Below are 12,727 nucleotides of genomic sequence, written 5' to 3'. Positions count from 1 at the left end.
TAACTTTATACGGTTCATTGTTTACCATTTAAAACACAGACACTTATCACGTTAAGAGATCAAATACTCTGTATGTGCTCCATTCTAAAACGAGTAGTTTTTTAATTATTTAAATGTATATAATAATTAGAATTATATATTCCTTAAAGACTTAAAAATGGGTTTACAAAAATATAAATTAGATATAAAAATATTAAATATAGTATTTATTATGCTTAAAAACGGGGTTGTCAATTTTAGAATCAGAAGTTTATATGCCCACAATATACAATAAAAAAAAATGTCAATAATTTTTAAATTTTTAAGTTTATTTAAAAATTCTAAATTTATATTATATTGAATAACTTTATTATTGATGAAGAAGATGGAATACTTGATTAGATCACTCTATATTTTGTCTACTATAATTCTATAAGAGAATTAAAAATTAAAAATTCATGGATATTACTTAGCTGAACAATTAAAAAAGTACTTACGTGTCTATTTTAATATAACATCGACGATACAATACCATATAATTATATACTTATACGTTTATCACGATTGTCGCTATGCAATATAATATGTACATACACATTTTTAGCAGATGTCATATAATCACACCTTCTCTAACATAAAAATCGTTGTTTAATCCTAAGTAGAAATAAAAATAAAAATAAATATTATTAAGTACATGTAATTTATACTTTATATAAAATACCTATACTTGAACTTGTACGAAAAAAAATATTTTTTAAAAATACAGAAAATATGTAAACAAAAATACCTGAAAATACCTTTCAAATAAATATTTAATTTAACCAGTATCGAAAAAAAGCATGTACTAGTTAAAGCTGTATAAATAAATTCGGTAAAACTCAAAGATAATGCAGGATAAATCTAAAAATAGATTAAATATACACGTAAATAACTTAACGATCTGATATTGATGTTGATCAAAATTAGTTGATAAGATAATATAATTGTATATAATGAAAAAATAAAAAAATAAATCGTTAATGTTCATGAAATATGTACGTGTTCTCAACAAAAAAATGTTTAGTCATTATTACACTATATGTGTTTTATTAATTTATAAATTATAAGCATATTATGAAAATTGTTATTAATCAATTATCAGGTTATACTTTTGTATTTTTGTACTTTCAACAGTTTCAACTATACATTTACTATACTTAGACCATCACATTATTTATATGCATTATACATAAAAATATAAAATATACATAATACAAAACAGTAAAACATCATGACACTATATAATAAGTCATATTCTAACGAGAGATATTTCATCTCCATTAGTAATTCACATAATAATGTAATATACTTTGTTATTGTGTATCAGTATAATAGGTGCTTTATAGTGTCTATATGTTGTTATACGTATTTAAATTATTATCTTGTTTATAAATACGACGAAAAATATTACAATGACGACAATCGGACGAAAACGCGCGAAAAAATATCTGCGGTGAATAGCTATAATAAACAGTATGATCATTACTATACAACTTTATACTTTTGGACCGCGAAGATTATATGTTGTTATGTTCTCCATGCAATAATAATATAAATATAAGTGCAAACGATACTTTATTAGTAGTTACAAGGGAATAGAGATGAGAAATTGTATATTCTTCTACACGTCTTATAGCTATTTAGGTGAAGTGAACATCCGTTTCATGAACCAGCGAGTTTATATATTATTAAACTTTACATATTTTAATGATTTATTGTAGTGAATATCAACACATTTATATTACTCGGCCAATATAGAGCAATATAAATCATGAAAATTCTCTTTTTTTTTTATCGTATCTATATTAGTCAATATGCGAGTAAATTATTTACATTTTATTTATTATTGAAATCGAACATTTAATATAACATTTTAAAACGCGATAAGAAAACATTTAGGATTGATATGTGTGACGTAGCTAAAAATAAAACTAAAGTCTATACAACAGGTGTGTGTATTGCTGGAGTTAGACTGTTTAAGAACCCTTTGTGGTTTTTAAACTAATAAGTAGTAATGTACTCCCCGATCTCTGTTTACTAATTTAAACGTATGCATGGAAAATATGCTTCGATTTTTTTTTAATTTAACAAACTTTAAATAAAAATTATTTTTTCAATTCTATAAATAGTTATAATATCAAGTTAAAAATGTTAAATATTTTTTTTTCGTACCTTAATAAAAATTTTAACGAATACAAATATTTATCAACGTTTAAATCGGACTACTAGTAATAAATATTTTTTAGAAGTTTCCACTTGTAAAATAAGTAGGTTTATAGAATAATTTAAGAAGCATATTTTGAAATATTTTAGAATTTAAAGTAATTTAAGCTCACTCATACTAACACTAGACGCACATGTAGACGTAGACAGTATACTTATGTACAACAAATTGCCAATATTCCAAATTTTCTACTCCAACTCCCTTAATAACATCATTTCGACTGTATTTATTTTTTATTTTTTTTATGCACATATTCGCATGCTAATATATCTAGTTTTGGCGAACCGTATAGTTATCATCCCTATAGTCGTGCGACAAATAATATTACGATCCGTTATTATTAATGTCGTCGTCGTCATCAACATCGCATGTACCATAAGTCCATAGCATCATAATATTGTTATACCTATACCAAATATTTTTTTATTTTTTCACACAATACATCATATTTATACGCATTTCGCCGCGCAGCTTGTTCTGCCCTCGCTCGGCCAACGTGCATTATAATAATATAATATTGAATTATTATAGTGGACGTTCCCGCTGCGAGAAGATAGTTTATATTATCGTATATTCATGTGTATGTGTGCCCGGTGTGCGTGTGTGTATATATAGAGAGAAAGTCCCTATAGCAATCAACTCGGCGGCGAATAACACACAATAAATGCGTTTTGAGTATAGACTATAGACCTAAGGTATAAAAAACGGAGGAGAAAAAAAAATATTTGGGGTGAGAGGCGAGTGATTAAACCACCTCATAGTCGTCGTCGTCGTCGTCGTCCTCGCCACGACGTCGCGCGTATTATATATTATATACCTGAAATCGCAACCGTGGGACCCTCGAGTATAGGACGCCATTCTCTCGGGTATTTTTTATACACACAAGTATACCGTGTTATATACAGACTGGATTTCGTTTTTTATGCGCACACGGCGTAATTTTAACCCCTCCTTCTTCCGCTTTTTTTTTTTAGACCCCATCGGCCCTAGAGAAACAATTTTTTTATCACACACCGCTCACATAATAAGACGGTGTGGAGTATATTTTTTCGAGGGTGACCTCGAATTGCAAAAGGTTGACCCTGAGCGCGGCTCGTCTGCAACAGCATCGCGCACATACACGCACGCGGCGCGTTAGCCATCTGCGACGCACAAACAATGCACCTACGTTATAAAATTATACCTATACATATAGGTAGGAGAGCGCACCGTTGTACCCGGCCGGTGTGCCGTGTGGCGAAACTACCCCTTCGGATGACGAGAAGAACGACGTCGAATATACGTATATAGTGGTGAAACGGAAAGAAAGTATAATATAAAAAAAAAAAAAAAAAAAAATATTAATAAATACCTGCGTAATATGTAGGTATATAACTAAAGTATAATACAATATTATTATAATATCCGACGGCGTCGTCCTTGACCGTTTTCTCGGCGACGGTGTCTAATAATTAATTTAATGAACTTTTGGTTCGGGTGGGTTTTTTTCGCCCCTTTACCAGTATATATGTGTGTATTTTCCTCGATTTATTTGTTTACAAGGGTGTAAAAGAACAGGAAATGCTACGTAAAAAATTGTCCAGCCCACGCAGACGGTATACCTGCTATAATAATAATAATAATAATATTAAATATATAATATAATATAATAAATAAACCGTCTTTTAATATCACGACGGTGCGCGGTGTGGGCCGTGACGAAACCCGACCAATATATTATAACATATACCTAAATAGGTATAACTATATCGTGTATTAAACACACTGATCCAATGACAGCGAGCCGGCGTTTGTTATAGATATTATATATTTAATAGACTCACGTTTTGACGGGTGAAATAAATATAATTTTATATTGGTTTTGGATTAATCTTTCTCGTTATTCTATAATCAATCGACGGTAATTCAATACAAGAGTTATGGCGGCAATTTTATTAGTATAAAAATATTTACACATGTTTCTTCGGTTGCTGCTTTTCTTCTATCAACATACAAATGTTTTATATCAGTATATCAGTACATGATAATAGTATTATGAGTTCAGTATTTTAAGTTATAAGTTTTAACATACCATTACACCGTGAAATATAATAATTTAATTTATTTGCATCATCGTGTTAATTCTGGTACGACATTATATGATGTTAATATAGGTACTGCGTTCATTTAGATTAATGTTTATTTTATCTTTTATATCTTGTCATATGTACACAGTTTGTTTAAATTATTTTAAATGATTTACAAAATTACAAAATATATATTAATATACACGCGTATTATGTGAATTATAGATACAAGACATTTATTTGTTGTACACATTTTAATTTTTAATTTGTTTATAAGTAATAGATGTTCTACGCTCACCTTAACTCTTATTCTATATAATCCCTCTTGATAAAAATAAGCTTATCAACTAATAATAAAATTCCCGGTAATTCTCCAAGACGCCTGAAGCACAAACGGTGTTCAGAGTTATTAAACTAATATTTATATGTATATTAAGTAAGTCTCATAGAGTGATGTAAACTATTTTTCATATCTATAGGTGTAAAGGGTGGCTCACCACAAAGGGTTGAAATCAGTAAAAATAATAATAATAAAAATGAAAATAATATACTAGAATTTTTATGTGCGTATTTTATCGGTGTGTAGATAATATTAACTGTTCTGAAGCGTAAGACACTGACTAGCTCAATTATATTATCTCTTTATTATGTTCAAAGGCTGTGCGAATATTAAATCGATTATTCGAATAATAGATTATTTTTAAGAATGATACATAATCGATAAATCGATTGAAAAAATGCAACTTTAGACGGGACAGCTATGTAAAATTAATATAGCAGAGATATCATCTATACACCAAATCAGAAAATCAAAAATAGTTTTTATCCTTACGCAACATGTTAGCATTATAGGACCTAGAATATGGTCTGTTTAGGCGAGGGTTTTTTCAACTAAAAATACCGTTTGGGCACTATGAAAATGCTAATAATATACATTCAATAATTAATTAAACAAAATCATACAAAATATAAATAATTAATAAAAAGCCCTATTCAAAAATAAAAATATTGATATAGATATTAATAATATTATATAGGTATATAGTAATCTACAGTCAAAAAGTTATAAATAAAATTACATATGATATAATTAGTATACATTTTAAAGTAATGTATTGGCTTTGTATGAAAATCCTCATAGTAATATACATTCAACAATTAATTATTTAAATTTTCGATAATAGTGATTAATAATTATTAGCAATAATATCAACCGTATCTGTCACCAGGTTTTTACCTCGCATATAGGTAAAAATAATTTGACTCACCTAAACGACTATTATTTTTTTGGTCAAAATTATTACCTTCGCCCAAAGGACCACCGCCCTTTTGAATGGGCGACGAAGTGCATGAGGGGAGGGGGCAGCTAGTATATTGCTAGTTCATATATATATATAAATGAATAAAAAATAAACAGAGGCGAAATATTAAGCAAAAGCTGTCTGCCTATTAATCGATGAGTAATTTTTGTTTTTTATAATATTAAAATGTTGATTTATTTATTATTATGCAAAGAATAATTAAGAATACAATTATTTTCATCTGTTCAATTGGAAACGTATTATAATATAAATTGCGGCGAATCAAGTCAAATAGGTCGCACACGGCGGTGGTAAGAAATGCTATAATGTTGTTCTGATTCACGAAAAACAAATGTCTGGCCAGTATAATTTTCTCGTTGCGTTGCTATCGTTTCAATAATAAGAAGATTGTTACACGACGGTCGACGAGTCTGGTCATTCAAACAAACGCGCTTTACCCGTTACCACGGTAAATATTTATGCGGAACTTTATAGCGATGCGATCAATGGATGCGACGAAGCCTGCAATAACTGTACCGGAAGACGGACGTGCTAGGTTTCGCGGGGGCGGCTCCCGGCGAAATGCCAAGGCGTTCAAAACAGCCGATCCAGGGTTCGGCCACACCGTTCAGCGGCAGGAAAACGAGCATCGCGACGAGGAGTTGGTGGCGGTGGATCCGAACGGCGACGCCGCGATCGGCCACGAGTTGGTCAGGCAGTACTACACGGTGCTGTACAACGCGCCGGAACACGTGTGGCGGTTCTACGCGGAGCGCGCACAGTATTGTGACGTGGAGGCGGACGGCGGGCGGACAGTGGTCACGGGTCGGCAACAGTTGCGCCGGCTGTTCGGGAGCTCGGCGACAGTGGACAGGAGTCACGACAGCGATGACCACGGGAATGGCGGGCGGGTGATCATCAAATCGGTGAACACGGTCCGGTGCGCATCCGGCCAATTGCTTGTGATGGCCACTTCGGAACGGTTCGTCCAGTCATTCGTGGTCGAGTTCAGAGCTCCCCGGTCGTTTGCCGTGGTCGCGTCCATCGTCCAGCACGCGTTCGTCGCACGGCCTCCCGTACCGGCGGCTGCGGACGATCACGGCGTCGCCCAGACCGGCCACACAGCCGGTGGACGTCAGCAACCGTCGACCGATTTCCAGCTTTTTGTCGGCCGCTTGACGAGCGCCACCACAGCGGAGCATCTGCGGAAAACGTTCTCCGAGTACGGTGAAGTGGTGCACGTGCGCGTCATAGGCGGTCACAACCGGTCCGGTAGACCGACCAAGTTTAGTTACGCTTTCGTCACGTTCAGCGGACCCGAGGGCGTGGCAGCCGCGCTCGCCGGTGCACCGATCGAGCTGTGCAACGGCAACCGCGTCAACGTGCACCCGTCCAAAGGCCGAAAATGACTTTTCCCCGAAGCGCAACACGACCTTTATTCGATAATGTTTCAGTGCAACGCGAGTTAACTGTTTTGTTTTGTTTTGTTTACTTCACACTTTTCCGATTACCTATATTATACGAATGTTAAATCCAACTTATCGTGTGTTCGTCTACTTCTTTATTGATTCTTTATCACTACGTCTTACGATATCGCCATACGCGTGTTTAAATGTCTTGTCACTCTGCAACGGGCACCTTACTAGGAATATCATAATATTTAAGCCGACATACTAGTATTATTATACTATTAAACACTTAACTGATATTTGTAGTAAATTCATAACAAAATAACGTTGTTGAATATTCTTATTTTAACATAATATATATATCACGTATCGTATCATAGTGATATTGTAATCTGTATTATATACAATATATATATTGTATTTTATCGAAAAAATGACTAATTAGACATATACATCGGTATTATTGAAAATAAAAGTTCAAAGTTTATAGTCACTAAAATCAAAACTTATGAATTTAAAAAAATATATAAGTAACAAAATTTTTACTGATTATTTAAATCAAAAACAATTAATAAATTCACCAATATTAAACTGGCGTCAAATCACTATTTAAAAAAATGATAATATAATTTAATTTTGTAATAAATTGTTTATTATTTGTTTAATGTTTTTTTTTTTTACCATATTTGGGTTTTTTCTCGAGGACTATTATAATACTTGACGATCATTTAAAAAAAAGATAATATAGGTAATTATTGAACTATAGCTATATTATTTTGCTTATTACATTGTATGATAAACTGACGGAATCAAAATAATATACAAATGGGTAGCGGAATTGATAGCTGGCGGAATAAACAAATTATACAAACGTCCAACGGAATTGATAAGTCCCCGGTTTTATATAATAGCACAGAATCGAATGCTTTAATTTTTTGTAACGTACGAGTCATTTTCGAAACAGGTCACAGGTGAACACTAAACATGCACGAGGTAGTAAACAAACACTAAAAGTTAGTCATCACGCATGCAGTTAATTTAATAATAAATATGTATTAACTAATTTTATTAACAAATAAACAAAAAAATTAAAAAAAAAAAACAAAACAAACAAGAATTGTCACCAATGAGGGTGGCTTCTTCGTCGAATTGCTTGATGTGTACAATAAATTACTAATGCCGGTACAGCATATTATTTATTTAAAATAAAAAAGAACAAATTGTAGTTTTACACGAAATCGTTATAGTATTATAAATAATAAATATCCGTTGAACAGTAGGTTAAAATTAAAATGTGAAAAATTGAAGAATTAAAAAAATCCCATTAATGTGTGTGCGCATTCATATTATGTATAATAATAAAACCGTCATGCGTACTTTAATAATATTTTAACGACGGCGTGCCGGATACTTGAAAATATAAACCTCTCGAGAAACCAAAAACAAGAAACTACCGCCGGCTCGGCATTTACGCCACGAGTAAATCATAATTGTTGAAATTCGAGTAAAATTCTCGAAACCGGCAATGATTAACAAGTTGCGACTGTGCAGTGTATATATATACGTACCATACGCGTACACTATATTATATACAGCTCGTCTGCGTTATATGGACATATTATACATAATATATACGAACTAAATTACATCGTTCTCCGCGTTATGAGTATAATACGAAGGCTGCAATAGTATAAATATTTACCGTTTCTTTTTTTTTTATATGTTTTCAGAATGTCCATCAATAATAACAGTTTCAATAATGGCAGCTACCGTGAAAAAAAAACCGGTGTGTAAAGCATTTTTGTTTAGACGAAATACAAAAAAATGTAATCTTACCCCACATGTGCCGCGGCCGCGCTACCGTGAGAACTCGACGAGCTGTAGTGTATATACGGTGTGGGTCAACGGGATCTAGTAAAAAAAAAATCCAAAAAAGTAGTCCTCAAAAAAAAAAAATATAGAAATCACTAAAAAAATCCTCCGAATTTCGAAACATCTGACCGTCATAATGGTACTGCGGAGCATTACACAAGGGTGAATCGTCGTAGTAAAAGAAATGAACGATAAAAAAAAAAAACCGGAGGAAAAAATCACATTGCGGTACCTTGCACGCGAATGGAGAAAAAAACAGCGTTTGCGAAAAACCTCGTGAGAATCTCTGTGCGAATTCGACGGGGACACTTTTTATAATATTAATTTAATATAATAAACACACTGTCCGTACGAATAATAATAGTCACTAGACATCGCACTCGTATTAACGGCACGAAAAAAAATATTATAACGACCGTAATTCCGATGACGTGCGCTCTGTCCAAATCAAAATGGGATTTGCAATATTATGTTGCTTATGGAAAACCTCAATTCAGTCTAAATAATATAAGTAACACGCGATATTTGTTCACGCAGACGTGAAATCAATTATGAAATTAATTGTTTTTTTAATGTTTTTAATAAAATTACTATATTTCTATTGTTTATAGATTTAACATTTTTTTCTATCGTGTAATTTTTCTATTAGTTAACATTGTAGTAAGTTATCTGAATATTATATTTTACTTGCTATCTGATTTCGGTTTAAAGTCGTTAAACATACATTTTATAATGTTAATAAGCAATAAGTTTTTTTTTTAATATTGTAAACGAATAAAACATTTAATTTCTAAACAAAATATCATAAAACAAATTATATTATTCGATCATTATTTATTATTTTTTGAAATTTTCTTTTTATCCTATCTGTTTTATTCTTATCTATATGATGTATTTTATAGCTAACATAATAATAACATCATTCTAAGGTCATGCGTATACCCTGCTATATAACTTCCGAATGCTATAGTTATAATATAATTATTTATATTTCGAAGAGATTTCGACAAGAGGTCACGTTTTGGGTTTTCGGTTTCGTTCGTCAAGAGTTTAAATATAAAACAATTAGCACGTGCTACTCATCCGTGCGCATACTGCAGTCTGCAGGGCACGACGAATTTCTCCGGCTCTGAGATAACGTCCGTTCGCCCGCGGGTTACGATTATGCATGTACCTATATTATAATATATTTTAAGTTTTAAAGGGTTTTTATCTGATCCTGGCGATCGGTTCGTGCTCGAGTTTTGTTCGCCTCAGCAACTGTTTTACAACTGCACCACCGGACCCTCGAATAAGTTTTCCGGCGTGGGACAAAAGTTCAACTAACGCACCGGAAGTTCCAAGTTTATCGTCACTACACCACCACCACCATTCCTACAGCTATATAATATAATAGAATATATGTATATAGTGTATACCTAAAACAAAATGACAACAAAAATATACGCCAAAAATCGATTTGGCATAGAGTCACAATACTTTAACATAATACACGTGATCTTTATGCGATCTTAACAATTATTTTACCATCAATCACAATAAATCGCCATACGGAGAATTTTATTCGGTTTCGTATAAGTGTGCACGCTGTCCGGAACGAAATAATTAAGTGAAAAAAGTCATTAGAACGTCCAGTATGGTATATATATGTCTGTTTATCAGAATTATATTTTTTCTTCTTACGATTGATTTCAGTTCCAGAATTCCTTTATGAATAGTTTTTTTCAAAGGTATAACTATACTTACTTTTATTAATTGTCCAATGTCATGCACGTTTGGTAAATGTAACCATATACTATGACTGCAACTGTATCTGGAATAGAATATTTTTCTGAGTATTTCGAATAAGACGAATTTTGAACAAGTGCATCATTAAAGTTATAAATATTTAAATTTTAAATAAACAGAGTAGTGGACCTACATTATGCAAGGTACCCTTGTACCACTCCGTTTCGTTTATCAAAACTTTAAATACTTACCAGCACGAGCTCGCGGATAACTTCGATAAACCACGCCGAAAAAAAGAATATAATTTTAATGACGTCGGCAGGTTTTCGACATTACAATAATTGAAATTGTGATTTATATTAAACGCATTAACTTTTACATTTAAATCAACAATACATTTTTCACGTCCATCTGTAATTTGTATTACGCGCACCCTTACACCGTAATATTTTATTGTAATTTATAATAGTAACGCAACAATTATTTAAAATACGTCGTATAACACTATACATAATGATATAAAAAGCTGTGCATACACAGACAGTGATTTTTTTTTTATCATAAACTACTTATTATTTCAAAAACTATTACATTTTTTGAATATATTATTACATAGTAATTGTAAATAATAATAAAGAAAACATTTTCTAAAATTATTAACTTAGTAATTGTTACCATCACAATTTTTTTCTTTTTTGAACGAATACATACATTTTTAATTTTATGTTCCGAAGCAAAAGATTATTCAAAGTATTTCGATATCTAAAAATCAAATTTCGTATGAGTATATTATAAGTTATCAGTATTTAAAGTTTAGATGAACAAGGGTACTCCGCAAAATGTTGGCCCACTAATATTCTGTTCATAAATTATTCCGCGTGATAATCTGTTACGTAATTTGAAATAAAAAATTTACGTTACTCATCGTAAAATTACAACAAAAAAAAACCTAACGATAAAATATACTGAATACTGTTTTTGTTTTTTCTAGAAAGGTACTTACAATTTACCATTACTTGAAATAATTAATATTTTATAAAACGTTTATAGTTTTTACAAAAATGAATAGTTCGTGATAAAAGAATCACCTGGTACAATACGCTGCCCGATATGATATGTATTTCAATAGAACGCACGTACGATATTAAAATCATCCCCTATAATAATAATAATAATAATATGTACGATGAAATCGTGAAATATAAAATAAATAAAATATTATATTATTATACCTTGTGCGGTGTGGCGTACCTATATATTATACCGGGAGACGTTGAAATCGAGTCCGGTGTGCCTATACCCGTTTAACAATTTCGGTCGATTTTTTTATTATTATTTTTTTAATCCGTTTCTTCTTCTTTTTATTGCTCGCACAACAATCGCCTTAAAGGCGTACAGCAATATTGTTGTCGCTCGGTCAGACTATACGATTATTTTACTCGCATTCGCCAGGACCGCGGTACCCACCTTTATGCGCAGTAATACATACCTATATATATATAAGCACCTATATGGTATATATATTTTTTAAGACGACGCGACGGCTGGTATTGGTTTTCTCCCGGGGCATCTGCTAGCATCCCCTTTGTGCTACCCTTTTATTTATTATTATTATTATTATGATTTTTTTTTTTAATCACCCCGAAGACACAAAACACACGAAAAAAAAATCCGTCTGCACTCACGGCGCACAATTCATAATAATGGCCCGAAAAATCGGACCCAGACAACTCTTTTTTTTTCTGCTCCGTCTTTTACGTTTTTCTCGATTCCCATGTGTGCGGCGTGCGTTATGGGGCACCTTCGTCAATCGTCCCTATCCGCGGCGAATGAGGTCACTCCATATTATATTTATAAGCCACTAACGTCCCTTTTTTATGGGCATCCTGAAGAGCTACCGAGTGAACCGGTAAACAGAAAAAAAACGAGATCTTTTGTCGGCACACCCACGAAATTTAATACGTCTCAGTACTATATATACGTCACATCGTCAATGTTTACGTTCACGCAAATTCGGATTATGTGGTCCACTTAAACATTTTTTTCTCATTCATTATAATGATACGTACCAATAACATAATATGTATGGCCGTACACAAATAATATCTG

The 12,727-nt window shown here is 32.3% G+C and overlaps 1 protein-coding gene across 1 annotated transcript; it reads left to right on the top strand.

The window, feature by feature from the left end:
* Positions 1–6,574: 6,574 nt before the first annotated feature.
* Positions 6,575–7,018, top strand: LOC132926143 (uncharacterized). The gene has a single exon (XM_060990482.1). It carries the CDS (start codon positions 6,575–6,577, stop codon positions 7,016–7,018), a length of 444 nt encoding a protein of 147 aa, XP_060846465.1.
* Positions 7,019–12,727: the final 5,709 nt, after the last annotated feature.

This window comes from Rhopalosiphum padi, chromosome 1, assembly GCF_020882245.1.
Source record: "Rhopalosiphum padi isolate XX-2018 chromosome 1, ASM2088224v1, whole genome shotgun sequence".
Classification (NCBI taxonomy): Eukaryota; Metazoa; Arthropoda; class Insecta; order Hemiptera; family Aphididae; genus Rhopalosiphum; species Rhopalosiphum padi.
The sequence above is the reverse complement of the archived record's forward strand: the minus strand, read 5'-3'. Positions and strand labels throughout refer to the sequence as shown.

Bases quoted from the DNA above. Each gene is read 5' to 3' on its own strand.
- LOC132926143 (XM_060990482.1), top strand. From the start codon at position 6,575: ATGGCCACTTCGGAACGGTTCGTCCAGTCATTCGTGGTCGAGTTCAGA.